Below are 18048 nucleotides of genomic sequence, written 5' to 3' on the forward strand. Positions count from 1 at the left end.
TCCGATTGCAGAGCTCGCTGTGTAGAAGAGTGAGTATGCACTCTTCTGATTAGGGCTTTAAATGGAGCGACCTTATACAGCGGTGGATCACAGAATACAATAGGTATATATATGTCTTTATATCCAGACTTTCGGTACGCTGCTGTGCGGATTACAGAGTCTTTTATCCTGATGTCAATATCCAGAAAGTGTATACTGGCGTGGTGCGCTTGCTCTATTTCTAAGGTTAATCTGTATGCGTTATCATTCATATTGCCGACAAAGGCTGCGATGCTCGGTACTACTTTCCATGGGATGATAATATCGTTGACATATCTTTTATTTACAATGATGTTGTCCACACAGCAGCGTACCGAAAGTCTGGATATAAAGACATATATATACCTATTGTATTCTGTGATCCACCGCTGTATAAGGTCGCTCCATTTAAAGCCCTAATCAGAAGAGTGCATACTCACTCTTCTACACAGCGAGCTCTGCAATCGGAGCTAAAGCTTACGCAGCAAGTAGTGTCGGAACATGGGTACAGAAAGCTGGTGCACAAATTAATACTTCGATACCAAAGCACAGCTCAAGACCTACCGCAAAGGGAAGGAAGACTGGATAAGGACAAGATCATCCCGATCACGTATAATCCGTATGTCCGAAAGCTATATGGTGAGATAGCGAAAAAAAAACACCTACGCATTGCGTACAGAAGATGCGCGACGTTATTTAACATCTTGACCAATGGAAAAGATGAACCGAATAGAGATAAGCTGGCCGGAGTCTATACCGTGCCGCTTATGGATAGCAGATGGGACAGAAACCTTCTATATGTGGGCTCCACCAAACGATCACTTGAGATTAGACTTAAAGAGCACGCCACGGATATTCAGAAGCAAAGAAACACGACAGCGCTGGCAACGTACGCATCCGCATCTGATCCTGATGTTCACCCAGAATTAGATAAAGCCAGAATTATCCGCACCGCACGGCACCCACAACATATCAAATGGCTGGAGGCGGCCACCATATACCTAGCCAGCCTTAAGAAAAATCGGTGCATTAATTATAAGGACGAGATTACGCTTTCACTAGCGTGGCAGGCCCTTATGAATGATAGTTTATGTTAGTTGAGTTGGTCAACTAATGCGTATGCGTCAGTATTACGTAGACGGGAAACGTGAATTTGAACATAATTTCGACAAATTTGAAGTGATTCGAATGGCAGTTCCTACGAAATTCGTATTATCTGAGGAAGAACAGACGTTTGTGGTTCGAAAACATTTGTATACACCTATTTGTGTTACGAGTTTGGACGAAGAAGGATTACACACCGGTAATAGGTTAAGAGGTAGTTATTATTATTTTCTGGTGTTGAGATGGAGTTTAGTAATATGTTAACAGATTACAAACATTCCATTTAAATCATAGTGCACACTCTTTACATAAAATCAAACAGATGAACTATGATTTAAACAGCACATATGGAATTTGTTAACATATGTTTTTAAAAATTGTAATTTAAATGACCTATGAGTAGTTAGATTTCTGGATTGACAAATTACATAGTTCATCAAAAATGTATTGTTTATTGTGTCTGTTGATCAAAGACATTTTGTTAATGTAATTAATCTGCTGCTCTTGAGCATCAAGGGAAACATTTTTTAATTTAACTGAGGAACTGAAACCTCATTTGGAAAGGTGTTCATGTCTGGCATACTATTCTCTTAATCATGTTAAAATTATAAACAGAATTATTATAATGAATTATATAAAAATTTTACTAACCATTTTGCTTTGAAATGCTTTTGTACTCTCTTCATTTATGTCAAATTTCATCTATGCTTCTACATACATTACTAACACTATTCATTTATTTTCAAATTAGGCTTAATCTCCAATAATTATCTTTTCTTCGAGAAGTAACAGCTGGGTCTATTTTTCCTTCTATTATTGGGCAGCATTTTGAAACATTATAGACCTATTATAGACCTATAAATTCCCACTGTTGTTCGTCCATCTGTTTTTCTTTAATCTCAAGAACAAAGTTAGATAGATGAAAGACAAGACCAGATATGGAAACCTTAGAGCATGAGTCTCCAATTAACTATATACGAACTTCCAATGCAATTTGGAAGTCATGTTATTTCAATTCAAAAATTTCCCCTGAAAGGTATTAGATAGATGACCAACATAGCTCTATTGTTAAAGGAAAAGTATGATGTACAGGGGCAAGTCACTACTTATTTGAGGTGAAGAGGATATACAGTGGTGCCTCATATAACGTACTTAATTCATTCCAGGTGCATGTCCGTTAAATGAAACGTCCGTTATACGAAACGCATTTTCCCATAGAAATACATGTTAAAACATCTAATTCGTTCCGCAGCATAAAAATAACCGTACTGTATCATAAAAAAATGAACATGGGGTGCGTTCTTTTATTCCTCCGCGTAACTCTGCGCGAGCGACATCCGTTTGAAAATTACTGCGGAACGCGTTTCTAAATTCTGGTGGGAGTGCGTGCTGTTGAACGGCAAAAACGGCGTTTGTAGCAGTAGTTTACGATGGAAAGCAACATGGCGTCCTCCATGGCTCAGATAGTTTCGTTTTCGGGTCCATTATGTGGTTTTATGAATGAAAATTTAGAAATTGTGAAAGCGCAAGTTAGCACATGCAGTGATGTAAGTGTCTTTACGAATTTTTTTCGAATGGCAGCCGGCATTCTAACTTTTTTCGTGGCTATTTTGAATGCTCTTTCAACAAAATCCATTTTATGGTTAAATTTTACAATTGGAATCCTTCTTTTGCCTTTAAAAGCTCATAGTTTAGAATTATAGATTCCTCCATCACGATACTATCGATAGTGCAGGCGCTGCCATCTTTCTTTTTTTCACCGTCATTCCTAAATGCCTACAAACAGCAGCGCACTCCCGTAGTAGCGGAGATGCACAGCGACCGCTATTAAAAAACGCACCCATGGTGCAGTCACCAATTATATCAGAAAGTCTGTTGTTCACAGCCAGTCCGTTGCTCGAGTCACGTAACGGCCAAACAGAAAGTTCGTTGTTCACAGCGTCCGTTATTCGAGGCGTACGTTATACGAGGCACCACTGTATTTTTAAATTAAATAAATTAAAAATATGATTAAACATTGCAGCCAGGCATTGTGACAATGTCACAATAAATAATTGCTTGTTATTTTTCTTTTTTTCAACTCCATCTATTAAAGCCTGTATTTTGGAAGAAGTAAAATGACACTTCCTTTTTCTCTCTTTCCTTTTATCACCAAAACTCACATCAGAGACAACTTGTGCTGTTTGAAAGTTTCTTGACTATCTTCTTATCAATTGAGACAGTATACTCTCAAAATTGGATCACTGATATTTTGTCATAAATAGTAAATCCAGTTATGCTGAGCTTTGTGTTTTGCAGATACAATATGTCATAAATTTGTCATATTTAACTAGGCTGTGAGAATATGATATTGTTGTTGTTGGAATTAACAATTAAAATTATTGTTAAATGCTATATGACATCGTTATGTACAATGCATTGTGTCACGGTGACTGTTTGTAAACATTTTTCTGTTACGTAATAAAAGGTTGGTGGCGCTGTTGACTCCTTGGGAAGCCATTGGTGATAGTGACCTCGTTTCACTCTCCCTTTTTCAACGCTGACCTTCTGTGAGTCAAGACAGTGTCTTTGTTTCTTTGTTACCAGTTACGCAAGTCTAACTAGTTTTTACTAATCTCCGAAAAGTAACATCAAGTCTAACAGTTGTAACTAATGACACTTTTATGAATCCTGGCCTAGGACAATATATTACTTTTCAAATACACTTTAAATGTTAGTTCACTAGGACTTGACTGAAAAAATCCAAAAAGTGTGACAACTGATGGAAGAAGAAATTAGTATGGTCACAAGACTTGGTGTTGTACTGATAAAGAATGTGGTAATACAAGAAGAAAATACTCTGCCAGCAATGTTTCATTGCATCATTCATCAGTCAGTTTAGTCAGGGTGAGGTACTGAAAAGATTCATTGCATTACAGAAGGAAATTAAAAGTTTCATAAAAGAGAAAAATAGATACAACTTTATTAGTGGACATTATGAATGTGTTTAGTGAGCTTAACAAAAATTGCAAAAAAAAGGAAACTACTACTGGATCTTTACATTGAAGGAAAAGTGTTTGAAATGAAATAAAAATTAACAAAACATATTATGTATTTTAAGTCACATATCCATATGAAAGACTGCAATAGAATCAATAGAGTCAGGAATTTCATTGGACAATCAATCCAGTAAGGTAACACAAAACAAAATCTGTCAAGAGGATGCTTCTTGGAAAGACTTTCTTTGGGACTGGCCCCTGTTTAAGTGTTAGTTATGTAAAGAACAGCAGAAAATTCCACATGATCAGTCTGTTAATCAGATGTAAAACCAACTACCAATGTTCAATGGTTTGATCCACTGAGCCATTGGTACACATGAATCCAAGGCCAAAAGATAAATATTTGGAAGTTTTTTAACATTTTTAGGAGGAATTTTCATTAGGTGTTTCAGATTTTAAACATGAGACATGGCATTTACTTTTTCTAAACTCCCAAAAAAGTGGACATAGATGAGGTAGGTAATCTACACAAATGGAAATTGTTGATTTACATGCAATTGATGTTTTGAAACCATCAACCCTTTCATTCTAACTTGCTTGAAAATTTGTGGTATAATGTTTGCAGTCAACAAGTTTATCTGCTTTGACAACACTTACTTATGTGTAGTGTAGCCACCTTTTCAAAATTGCTGACCCAGACAATTGGTTTGTTCCAATGCAAGTCCCTGACTGGTTTGAATTTGAAACTGTACGAGGCATGTGCAATGTCATTTTACAGCCAAGAACTGAACAATGCACATGCCAGTTTTAAACCAGTTAGGGACTTGGCAAACCTAGTATTTCCCAGAGATATTTGCAAGTTAGAATCAGTGCTGCCGTTTCTAGGGTAATTTCAACCTCTCAGGGTAATGTTTAGGGTAGTCTTATATTTAGGGTAAATCTAGGGTAAAACTGCCCTTTGATCTGATGCTATTACCCATCGCATCACAAGCTTCACCGGAAAAAATTTTACCTTAAAACCATTCTGTTTTCCCCTATAATGGAGAGTTTTAGGATAGAACAACAAAAGCTAAAGAAATAAAGCAGATTGGTGCTAGGTACATGGGTGTACACTATATTACATCCAAGTCAGATTTTGCATTTCTCAACGTTTATGCTATTGGGCATTGGCACTCTCCATATCAGATGTAAATTAATACTTCTGATAAAGCCTAAAAATCCTAGGACATTTTAGTTATTAAGATTTTTAAAAACAATGAATTAAGAATTGTTCTGATTATTAATTCATGATAGTAGTACAGGGATCTGCATCATAGAATTGCTCGTCTTATTTTTTTTTTTAATCCAAGCATGAGCTCAATGATAGTTGAGCTTGAGCTCGGTGAGTTTTCTTAAGTTAGGGTAATCTAGGGTAAAACGAAGGCGCTGTCAGGGTAGTTCCACCAGAAGCAGGTGGCAACATTGGTCAGAATTTTAAAAGTACATTTTCTGTCACTCTTATTAGGGCCCACCAGTGGCCAAGTGGTTCCGTTCCCTGAACAGTGGAAGTTTGGTTGTAAGTGCATGCCTCACCAGGACAGGCTGGCCATGTGGAGTTTTCTGGGTTTTCTCCACATCTATAACATCTAAATAGGGGCCAGTTTCCCTTAAAAAGACCTCCTGAAAGGCATTTTTTCCTAGGCAGATCGCCCAAGTGTTGCATTGCTGTGAATTCACAAACAAACAAACTGTCACTCTTACAAATAAACTCCTATAAACACCGGGTTGTAAACATAACTCTATCATAAACCTTATAACCGGTGAAAGTCTATTTAATTTCCTACGGCAAACGTTTTCGAACTACACTCTGGGTCCATTCTCAAGCCTAAAGTCTCTTCAAAACAGTTTTCGACCAATCGAATACAGTCAAACCTGTTTTTATGCAGTATTTTTTTGTGTGATTTTTTTTAATGCAATTTTTTATTTGTGCAGTACAGTTGGCGACTAGTTTTATGCGTTTTGTCATGTCTCACGTTGACTTATTATAGCTAAATAAACTTATTATAGCATAAATGAACTTATTATAGTAATATTATTGCATGAATATGCGAAAAATGAAATAATATATTTTTTAAGTCAACAAAATACCACCTGGACAAAAATATGTAAAACAGACGATAGACAAGACAAAGCAGTCAAGTGCTGACATCTGTTGTCAATAAATTTTACGTGTGTTTTAATTACGTTAATTAAACCTTCAAAGTGCTTTCACATTCCTGGACCATTAAGATAAGATTCATTTCAAAGCGTAAATTGAAGGTAAATGTACTGTATTATTTTTTCTATTTAGATATAAAATTTAGGATTTTTATTTTATGTTTAGACATAATCCCTGAAAATGAATAAGGGCAAAAACAAAGCGAAGAGGAAGGTAATTTCCTTAGAAACTAAGACTACGATTTTAAAACGAGTTATTTTCTATGTGAGACATTTTTTATGCGGTCTCTATTCACCGCATAAAAAAAATATTTTTTTAATTGTGTTGCGAAAACTATTTTTTATAGCCACTCGTGAAGTTTCATGCAATTTTTTTTTTATGCGGTTTATCCATCGCATAAAAACAGGTTTGACTGTACTTATTACTCCGAATTGCATGCCATTCAAAAATGTTCCATTAGCTTCTGTAGAAACTTTACCCGAAAAAAAGCTTTTCTTGTTCACTTTATAAATCTTAAAAAGTTCAAAAGTCTTTAATAAAAGACCACAAGTTTCTTTCCTTTCCTTTACTCCATATTCTGTTTTTGCAGTAGGGCCTGCCATGCTAGTGATAACTTCACTTCGTCTTTTGCATAGATCGGCTGGGATGACTGGAAGGCCTTATAAATTTCAATCTGCTCTAACCATCGAATTTGATCTGCATGCTTTGTGGTAGCCAGTAGTTTTGCGGCCTTGGTCAAAAACCATTTTGAAGAGAATTTAGGCTTGAGAATGGACCCAGAATGGAGTCCGAAAACGTTTGCCGTAGGAAATTAAATAGACTTTCACCTGTCACTCTTAGCCTAAGGATAAGATGGGGATAAGTTTGAGTGGGTCTTTAACAATTAAAATAAAATAAATTTATAAAAATATTTGCGAGTATTTTGTTTCATCATAATTTCACAGTTTTTACGAAAACCTTGTCTGGTTTTTGTAATGGTTAATAATTAATCCGGACTATGAATTTAAAAATCGGCTTGTCTGGATGAAAACTGGCCAGATGGCAACACTACTTATGTGAATAATCAGTTTTTAAAATTAACATTGGAAAAAACAAATTTACATCAAAATTCTCACATGAGGATTTGCTTGTTTCACTTTAGTATCATATTTATTGTCTTTCTTCAAAAATTTAGCTGCAAATGTTACATTAATGTTTAATATTAGTGCTGGACCAACTATATACAGTAAGTCCCAACCTAATGCTGCCTTGTTTAACGCTGATTCGATATAATGCAGTCTGCTTGATGCCTAAAAAAAAGCTCAAAATTTACGCCAATTTAAATTATCGCGGCATTTTATTGATTCATATATAATACGATTATTTATGAACATGATCCAATCAGCAAAAGGTGGCAAAAACAGTACTGTACTTTCTTTAAATCTATATTTGTTTGGTGCAATTTTGGAAAAATATAACATCATGGATGCCACAGGCAGTATCGGCTTCGCTTGGCAAGAATTAACTGATAAATGCACGAACGAAGTGTGGAAGAAGTTATGGCTGAAGGTATCCAAGAATTCTCAATGAGAAGAGTCTATTGCTGTATCGTAAAGTTGACCAAAGTCAACCTAATCGATACAGCAGGACTAGGAGATGTAGACGAGCAGGATATTGAAGAGTTATCGCAGGTTTCTGGTGAGAGTCTTACCAACAACGACCTTCAGGTACTGGCAGAACAAGGAATTCATGTAGAACTGGAAAATAGAGATTCTGAAAATGAAGAACCCAAAGAATTTCTCTACAGATTTGGTAACGATAATCGAAATCGTTGATCAAATTGTAGCAAATGATACAGATTTTGAAAGGAGTGCAAAAGCAAAACAAGGTGTTTTGGATGCAATCTTCTGATACCAACATTTCCTTAAGGAAAGAAAAAAAGCAAAAAAGCGACAAATGAAACTTCACACAACTTTATTGCAAAAAAAAACAAGAATTTTAGAAAAGTCAGGACCTTCATCACAAAAAATGAACTTTATATTTCTGTGTGCATATGTTTATGTGTTAATTTGAATAATAATGTGTGTTAAATAACACATATTATTATTCAAATTAATAAAAAATAACTTAAAATTAAAGTAAAATTTGTTTATTTTTGGTCACGTTCTCCTATTCCTATTTACTCTATGTTAAAATGATCTCGTTTAACGCTGTTTCGTTTAGCGCTTTGTCGTCTAGGAACGCAATCCCCCACATTAAGCGGGGTCTTACTATATTTATTAAAAATTTTGAATACTTTCAAAGACATACAGCCAAAAATTGAACACAAATTTTAAACTTAAGAATATTTGGTGTTCGGTCACCAAATGAGAATGATTTGATGCTGATGAGAAAACGTCTGGTCGGATTTTAATATTTTTTATTTACAAGTATGTACAGCAATGTACAGTGTATGTTAAATGTTTTTACAGTTTGACATCGATCAACTGATTGCTTACAAAAGGTCTGGTTTGTTTTGTTTGCGTTGGTCGCTTGTTCCAAACATCCGTTCTCGGTAGCTGTTGGTCCGAAAGTGAGTGACCAGTTCAAAGTTCGCTTTACTCTTCTTTCCTGCACCCTCTATCAAGTGTAGGAAAGAAGAGTAAGTCCAAATCAGCACATTGCTAATTGGCGCCACAAATAGAACATAAATGCAATGTTTCTTTTTTAAATTAAATAATGCATGAGGCTGGAATATCAAATATTTAATAAAAATTAGAACAGTCTAATAAAAATACAATGCATGTGAAATTATCAACCAAGATGTAAATCTCCAAGTATAAAGATCTTTAGAGCATCTACAATGTAAATTGTTTAAATAATTCTTATCTGTAAATGCAGAATATTGAAGGTAGGGGTAATTCAGGGTGAGAATGACGCGATATAAAGACTTTTCCGTAAGAATAACATTGTTTTGTCTTAGTGCTGTCTCAGTAATCTAGTATTAGTCCAAAGGGGCATGCTCTAATACTCTTTGAAAGCTCAGTTGTGAGTTTATTATTGGCAATATCCTCTTGACGTTCTGCCACTCAAACTTGTAACATTCTAGACATGACTCCAATATGTTGTTCGTGAAACCAGCAACTGCAACAGAATTGCATAAATGGTATTGCTTATGATGCTATATCCACTGAAGAGGCCCTGTTATAGCCAGGGCAAAATGTATTTGGTGGTAATATTAAATAAATCATGTTCCTTTATAGAAGAAAGCTGTAGTCTATAGTTTTTAATTAAGTCTCCTTGAAAAATCTGTAAAGACTGAGAAGGATATTTTCTCATGGTTGTTTTTTAGGAAGTTTTTAAACTACCTTTTTTAAAATATAACCTTTTAAATTATAAAGAAGTGCTTTTTAGAAGTTTCCATGCTGATAATTGACAAAACAATTTTTACTTCAATCTGGGATTGTTATATGGGAGAGAAATAACACTTAACTGATGTTAAAAACATATTTGTTAAAAATTGCAAGTACTTTTGAAGACATACATCTTTCGTCATCAGGCAAAAATCAAACAGAAATTTTAAATATAAGAATATAACATAAATGCAATTTTTCAACACAATTTTTATTGAATATTTGATATTCCAGACTTGTGCCTTTGTTTAATTTTTTTAAAAATATTGCATTTATGTTATTTTCTTAAGTTTAAAATTTGTGTTCAATTTTTGGCTGTATGTCTTTGAAAGTATTCGCAATTTTTAATAAATACATGTTTTTAACGTCGGTTAGGTGTGATTTCTTTTTCATATAACAATCCTAGCATGAATTGAAAATTGTTTTTGTCAATTATAAACATCACATCATTATCCAGTTCTGAATCTGAAGAGTTTTTTTATAATAACATTCAAATAATTATTCAGTATATGGCCAAAACACCATACATAGTTCATCCCTATTTAATATGAATAAATTCTGCCCACATTTTTTATTAAATGCATATTTATTAACTCCATATTCAAACTGTTTTTGAAATAAATAATTATTAATTTGGGTAAGTAATGATACAAATTCAGTTTGCAGCTTGAGTGATTTTTACACTCCTCGGACAACCACCAACTCAAAGGTTACCAATGACTCTAATAAAAGATAATTAAAAAGTGGTAAATTCTGATGTTTTTTAATTATATCTTAAATAAACAAAAATAGCTACTGGAAAATTAACTATTAAAAACAAAAACCTTAATAATTCCAGCATTAAAAATATTTAATAAAAACGTTTTCGACTGTTTTAAACAGCCTTCATCAGTTAAAACGAACTCAAAAACAAAAAGAATGCAGAAAAAATAGAACTCAAGCAAATATTTAAAATTCAAATTAATTCCAAAGTAAAAATGCCGTTCTGGATAAGAAAATAACAAATTGCGCATGCGCAACATATCGGAGTGAGAATAAAAATAAAAATAAAACAAATAAAAAATTGCCACAAAAACCTGTCTATTGCAAGAAAAAATGTTATGTACTGTGGTAAAACGATCTCCAAGCCGTGGACAAAGCATCAGCGTCTCTATGGTTAATACAACTGGTGTTAACGTGGGCTTTGTAGATTTTTAGTTTTTCTAAATATTTCAGCATTTGTTTGTTGGTCGTGGCCTTAGAGACGCTGATGCTTTGTCCACGGCTTGGAGATCATTTTACCGCAGTACATAACATTTTTTCTTGCAATAGACAGGTTTTTGTGGCAATTTTTTATTTGTTTTATTTTTATTTTTATTCTCACTCCGATATGTTGCGCATGCGCAATTTGTTATTTTCTTATCCAGAACAGCATTTTTACTTTGGAATTAATTTGAATTTTAAATATTTGCTTGAGTTCTATTTTTTCTGCATTCTTTTTGTTTTTGAGTTCGTTTTAACTGATGAAGGCTGTTTAAAACAGTCGAAAACGTTTTTATTAAATATTTTTAATGCTGGAGTTATTAAGGTTTTTGTTTTTAATATTATATCTTAAAATTTTAGTAAAGTCTAAATTCACAAATTTTGATTGAGCTTTGAATACAAGTATTTCAGAGAACTGTTAACTGAGGCTGTTATGATTGACATTATGGAAGTACTTGCATACATTACTCATGCATTATTATAAACAAATGTGTTTTTGAGTCATCTGATACATCTTACTTTTACTACATATTGTTTTCATAATATATTGAATTATCAGTATTTACACAACTATAGAATGTGTTGTTATATTAAATATTTATATTTGTATATATCAAGAATTAAAATTAAATTTAATATTTATTTTATAGTATGTGAATATTGTGTCCATCAAGAATGTCAAGATTTTGGAGTGGCAGATTGCAAAGAATGTGCTACTTATGTACCAAGTCAAGATCAAGTAAAAAAATTTTTATTTTAATAAGTTTTTTTAATAAAATTTAATAATATTCATTATTAATAAATCTTAAATAGCTTAGAAATGCATTCTGTTAGTGAAGTTGTAATATTTATGTAAAGCAAAACCATAATTTGTTTCACATTTTAGCTTTGTAAATAAATATCTTAATTACCTACCAATAATTTCCTATGTGAATCTGTGTACATAAGAAAAAGAATATATCATATTTCATTGAAACTTTGATAATTTGATTACTTGATATAGTATACCTCATAGTTTAACATGAAAATTAGTATATGCTAGTTTTGAGCTTTGGCAAAGAAATGAGTAATAACAGTTTTTGGCAAAATCAGAAAAAATATACAATTCTGAACAGAGCTTAGTCAATGCTTTATAACATCTCAAATGATTTCTGTATCACAGTAATGAAACCTTTAAAAATGCACTATAATTTTAATTTTCAAACATTTTTGGTTGTTTAAATCAGCGTTTCTAAAACTATGGGTTATGCTAAAGTTTTAACAGGTTGCAAAATGATACTACTTTTTGCAGAAATACTTGTAATACTTTTATTACTGGAGTATTCTCTAAGAACCAAGAACAGTAGATGCATCTGTTAAGTACTAAAAATTTTTAACAACTTTTTCTTATAATTATTATTGTTATTTAGTAATCAAGTGAACATTATAGCCTATGTGTAAATAAAATTGATTTCTCTTTTCTATTTTGAATAAGTTATATGTAAGGTCATAGTCAGAAAGCCATTTCAGTTGCAGCAGTTTTGAAAATATGTCTTTGTTTATTCAAACTTTTAGATTTATTGTCAAACATAATAATAAATTATAAAAAAAATAAATTTAAATTACAGATGAATTTTGGCACATATGGATCAATAAATGATTTTTTTGTGTGTATATATAAAATGAAAATGACAAAATCTTACAATCTGAAAGGTACATTTGAAAAAAGTTTTAAGTTTACAAAAAAAACTTGTAATATTTTTTAAAGTTAGACTCTTGAGTAATTTTGAAACAGTCTGTTCTATTTACAATCATCAGTCTTATATTTTTTTAATAGTGAAATTTCAATAATAAAAACTGAAATTAAAATAAGTTGTTTGTTACAAATGAATTGGCCTGAACTGTTTTTAATAGAAATGTACTCAATGTTACATTTCACACTTAAAAGTTATTATCAATAATATATAAGTTTATTTTGTTATATAATATAGAATGACTTCAGTTTATCAAGTTCTTTTAAAATTTTATATTATAAACATTTGGGCTTCAGAACCATTACAAACAAATATATTGGTTGCATGAGCAAAGAGTTTGAGAAATGCTAGTCTAAATGACCTTCTTCAGGATAGAAAGAAACAAATTTTAATTTAAAAAATAAGAATGAAAGCTGAAATAACCTTTGTTCTTCTTTTTAAATTGAAATTTGTTTCTTTCTATCCCGAATAAGATTATTTAGATGATCAAAAATGTTTGAAAATTAAAATTATACTGCATTTTTAAAGGTTTGAGTAGTGGTACTGTGGTTTATGACAAGTGATTTCTGTATGTCATTTTTATTATTATGAATAGAAGTATTTATATTTTTGTCATTGCTTTCAACTTAATTCATTTGAGAAACAAAAGCATACTCCATAACATCAATATTCTGACATTAAATTTCACAAAAGATGTGATTAATCTCAGGGATACTGATACCCTATTTTAAGCTTGAAAATAGTTAATAAGGAAGAAAAATAAGAATAAAAATGTTTCTTATCCTTTCAGTAACTGTACCATCATTAACCACAATACACAACTATTTATTATGCAGTGAACATTTATTATTGTAATGTGTTTGGTCTCCTTAATTGACTTTTTTGCAGGAGATATCTGAATTTTATAATTTAAAAAGAACAAAGTTGCCACTTATTCTATAATGGTTTACAAAGTTTCATTTTTGGAAACAAGACAAACTTTTAAAATGCAAATGTTGGGCTTTTACATGTTGACTGGAATATCATGATAAATGATAAAAAAGAAAAGTACATAAAAACACAAAAATAAAATGTATACATTATGATTTAAACAAAGTAGAAAAACTTTATACTTGGATGGTCAACCTGAAAAAAAATGAGACCGAGGAGTTAATACAGTATCAGACCAAATATCAGCAAGCTTGGCACCAGAAGTGATCTAGATTTTCTAGTTTTCTGGACACAGGATAAATATACAGTCAAACCTGTTTTTATGCGGGGGATAGGGACCGCATTAAAAAAGACGCATTAAAAAAAATAGCACAAAACTTCACAAATGGCTGTAAAAAATAGTTTTCGCAACACAATTAAAAAATATTTTTTTTATGCGGTCAACAGGGACCGCATAAAAAAAGTCTCACATAGAAAATAACTCAAAACCGTACGAAATAGAATTTATTGACAACAGATGTCAGCACTTGACTGCATCGTCTGGTCTATCGTCTGTTTTACATATTTTTGTCCAGGTGGTGTTTTGTTGACTTAAAAAGTAAATTATTTCATTTTTCGCATATTCATGCAATAATATTACTATAATAAGTGCATTTATGCTATAATAAGTTTATTTAGCTATAATAAGTCAACGTGAGACATGACGAATCGCACGAGACTAGTCGCCAACTATACCACACAAATAAAAAAATCGCACAAAAAAAACCGCATAAATTAAAAATTCGCATTAAAAAAAATCGCACAAATAAAAATCGCACATAAAAAGAGCGCATAAAAACAGGTTTGACTGTATACTTATAATATAAAATATTAATAAAATAAAAAGTAAAAAACAATATTGTATTTAACACATCTATGCCAGCAGTCACAATGGAACTGGAATTGTCTGAGTTGTAAGCTACAGAAACCAAAACAAAGCAACGTGGTAGTGAATGGTGAACTACAGCTATAATACAGCCCATCAGTTTTCTGGTAATTTTGGATTTCTGGAGGCTGGATATTTGGTCTAGTACTGTAATAATAATTTTTAGTTATTATTCTTGAGTATTTATTATTTTTTTCTAGCAACTGATTCTTAAATTTTGTAATTTTATGTTAAATTTTTAATTAAGTATAGTGGGAGTAATTATAAATCTTAAATAGGCGTCTGATTTCAACTTCAAAACTTTAGAAAAAAAAAATCAAAATATTGACTGAAGGAGTTTCAATATTAGAAACTTTAAGACACCTAATATAAAGCTTGAAACTACAAACTGCTTCAAAACTGTTTAAAATGTGATAAATATAACAATTTTATGCTGTTTATTATTTTTATTATAATTTGTTATGATGCTGTACTTGATAAAATTATCTACATTACTTAGAACATAAAAGATTCTTTACTGGAATTTGCATTTTAAATGTAGAAATTAAAATCTCAATTCTTTCAGATTTATTTTGTGGTTATAAGACACTGTAGTTTTCATTTTGGTATTGTTTAGTTATCTATAGTTTTTAAGGTTATTAGACCAAGTTGCATTATCTGTAGAGCATAGTCTGCTTTTTGTAATATCATTTTCATTAATATCTTGGAAGAGTGTATTAGAAGTTTCAAAGGTGTAAAAATGGATGTAATTCTATTGTTATCTAATATTAAAAACTATGTTAACATGAACATTTTGACAAAATAGCAGCATAATTTTGTTTGGAATGAATATTTTTATATTTTCTGTTTTATACAGGGTACTTCATTTTAATTAATCCACTGGAATAATTCAAAAAATAAACAACCTACATAAAAATTCATTAAAACAAAAATGTTAGACTTCCAAGGGGCCTCAAGATGAGGCTATCAGTTTCATCATACATGATGCTATAATTGGAGAAAACAGGATCAATTTCATTTTCTTAAATGTGAATTCACATTTGTTTTTTTAATTGGATATTATGAATCTACGTCAAAAACAAACTAACTTTTACCTAGAACTTTTTTGAAAGATGCACTTATCAGAAGTTATGAGCATTTGAAGTTTTACATAACTGTCACACCATGCACATGTAAATCTGTGGATATCTGTGAAATTCATTGAGAAAAAAGGAAGAAAAATGCTAAAAATTATTAGGAAACTATTATTTGTTGGTATCAAACCCATGTCTTCTCTTTAGCAAGGCTTGATTGCTTTAAACATACTGTGGCACTAGTTCTGTATCAGTTTATTATTTAAAGAAAAAGAATGATTTCACCAACTAATAATAGCTTCCTAATGATGTTTTAGCATTTTTTTTTTTTTCCATTTTCTTTAGTGAATTTTACAGATATCCACAGATTTATGTATGGATAAAATTTCAAACATTTACAACTTCTAATAAGTATATCTAATGTTCTAGGTGCATCTAATAGTGTATCAAAATGTTTTAGGAAAAAGTTTTAGGAAAAAGTTTTTGTTTTTGATGTAGAATCATAATATATGATAAAAAAAAAATGTGGGTTTCCATTTAAGAAAATGAAATTGATTGATTATAGCACTATATATAATGAAACTGATAGCCTCTTCTTGTAGCCCCTTTTGAAGTCTAACAATTTTGTTTTAATGAATTTTTCTGTAGGATGTGTATTTTTTGAATTATTCCAGTAGATTGATCAAAATGGACCACTCTGTATAAAATTGATGTCTAGGAAGAATTAACTTTTTGTCAGAAAGCTTTGTTTGATTTACAGATAAAATCATAATAAAAAATAGCATTTTTGAAGAATAACCAGGAAACAGTGTAATGTACAAATTAAAATTGTTGTTTGATTATATAATGCATATATAAAAGTAAGTAGCATATAGTTAATGTGGAACTAAAAATGCTAAACTCAGTGTTCCTCATGATAAGTTCTGCAAGAGCATTAGAGAGAGGAGAACCCATAGGTACACCATGGGTTTGCTTGTAAATAGTGCTGTTATTACTGAAAACAATTATTTTCAATTTAAGAAAAAGTTCTTCCCGTTAAATCTAACACCTGGGGTATGAAGTGACTAGTCCTAAGGAACAAGGTGTTTGAAGCATTATTGCATAAAAATGTAGTACTGACAGATATAAAGATACCACTTCAATCTTATAAAATCGATACTTGTAGGCATGGAGGAAAGATCCTTAGTGATGCCTGTCTTGGCATTGAGTGAGGAGCTAGTTACAAAATTAGAAATAGGCATTAAAGAAATCCTATGATTTGCAAAAGCCTTTTCTAAGTAATATGTTGGGTCGGAGCACTTGCTAACTAATGGGTGCAGTGGACTTTCTGGCTTATGTGTCTTGGCCTCAAAAAACAGTCAAGGGCATGCCACATTAAGATGACCTGGTACAGAGGCTACCATTCCTGGAAGTGCAAGCACCCTCTGAGTCTTTCTTAGGACAGTCACTGTTGGGTCTTCCTGTAAACTTACAGAATCAGAATGTTCTAGAAACTCATTGGCTCTAGCCAGTAAATCATTACTCCTACAAATAACAAACTTCTTATCCTTAAGTTTCTACATACAATCATGTAGAAGTACATGATTGTATGTAGAAACTTAAGAAACATGATTGTATGTAGAAACTTAAGGATAAGAAGTTTGTTATTTGTAGGAGTAATGATTTACTGGCTAGAGCCAATGAGTCCAAAACTTGTCCTTATCCTTGTCCAAAACTGATAACTTTAAACAATTACTGGCAAGAAATGGTTTAACACAGCGGCTACTTCAAGGATCTAGTGTCAATGCAACTTGCAAATTTTGCTGTGAAGATATTTTAGAAAATAGGGACAGCTCCAACTTAGAACACAGCTCTGTATATTGAACAGTCTTTACAGCATCTATAACAGGTGGGATTATTTGAGAAAAATCCTTCTTTGGAGTAGGAATAAACTTTGTCCCTTGAGATAGGATGCGATGAACTTCATCCAGAACTGTTACTGATGTAAAGTTGTAATATTGAACCTCCACTGGCACTCTATACCTATTTCAGGTGGAATTAGCTAACCCAGTGATTCTCAAAGTGGGGGTTGTGAAAAATATTTGGGGGGTCACTGAAAAATTGATGCCAGATCAATTTTTTCAAATATTTTATAAATTTACTATGGATTCATGTTTAGAAATAATAGAAATAAAAAATATATAAAATAATTTTTACTTAAATAAATTGCACATATAAATAATAAAAATAATATAAATATTTAAATATGAGCCTAACCCCCTCCCTCCGGGATGTTTTTTGACACATACTTATCCTTCGGGGGTCCTTTGAAATTTTTAAGTGCAGAAGGGGGGTCGCGGTCCAAAAAGTTTGAGAAACACTGAGCTAACCAATGAAATTTGTTGTTTAAGCTCCTCCTTATCTTACACATTTTGTTGTTGGCACAGTACCTTATTTTATCCAGTTGTTCATTCAAACTTTTCAGACTGTGCACTTTT

At 31.9% G+C, this 18048-nt stretch overlaps 1 protein-coding gene across 1 annotated transcript in view; it reads left to right on the top strand.

The window, feature by feature from the left end:
* The window catches only part of LOC136985462 (diacylglycerol kinase theta), a 208707-nt gene that overhangs the window by 91271 nt on the left and 99388 nt on the right, over positions 1–18048 (top strand). Inside the window, exon 4 of the mRNA XM_067282751.1 lies at positions 11561–11649. Within this exon, the coding sequence (XP_067138852.1) occupies positions 11561–11649 (89 nt within the window). The remainder of the gene's footprint in view (positions 1–11560; positions 11650–18048) is intronic.

Source organism: Centruroides vittatus, unplaced genomic scaffold (assembly GCF_030686945.1).
Source record: "Centruroides vittatus isolate TY-2023 unplaced genomic scaffold, ASM3068694v2 contig_970, whole genome shotgun sequence".
Taxonomy (NCBI): Eukaryota; Metazoa; Arthropoda; class Arachnida; order Scorpiones; family Buthidae; genus Centruroides; species Centruroides vittatus.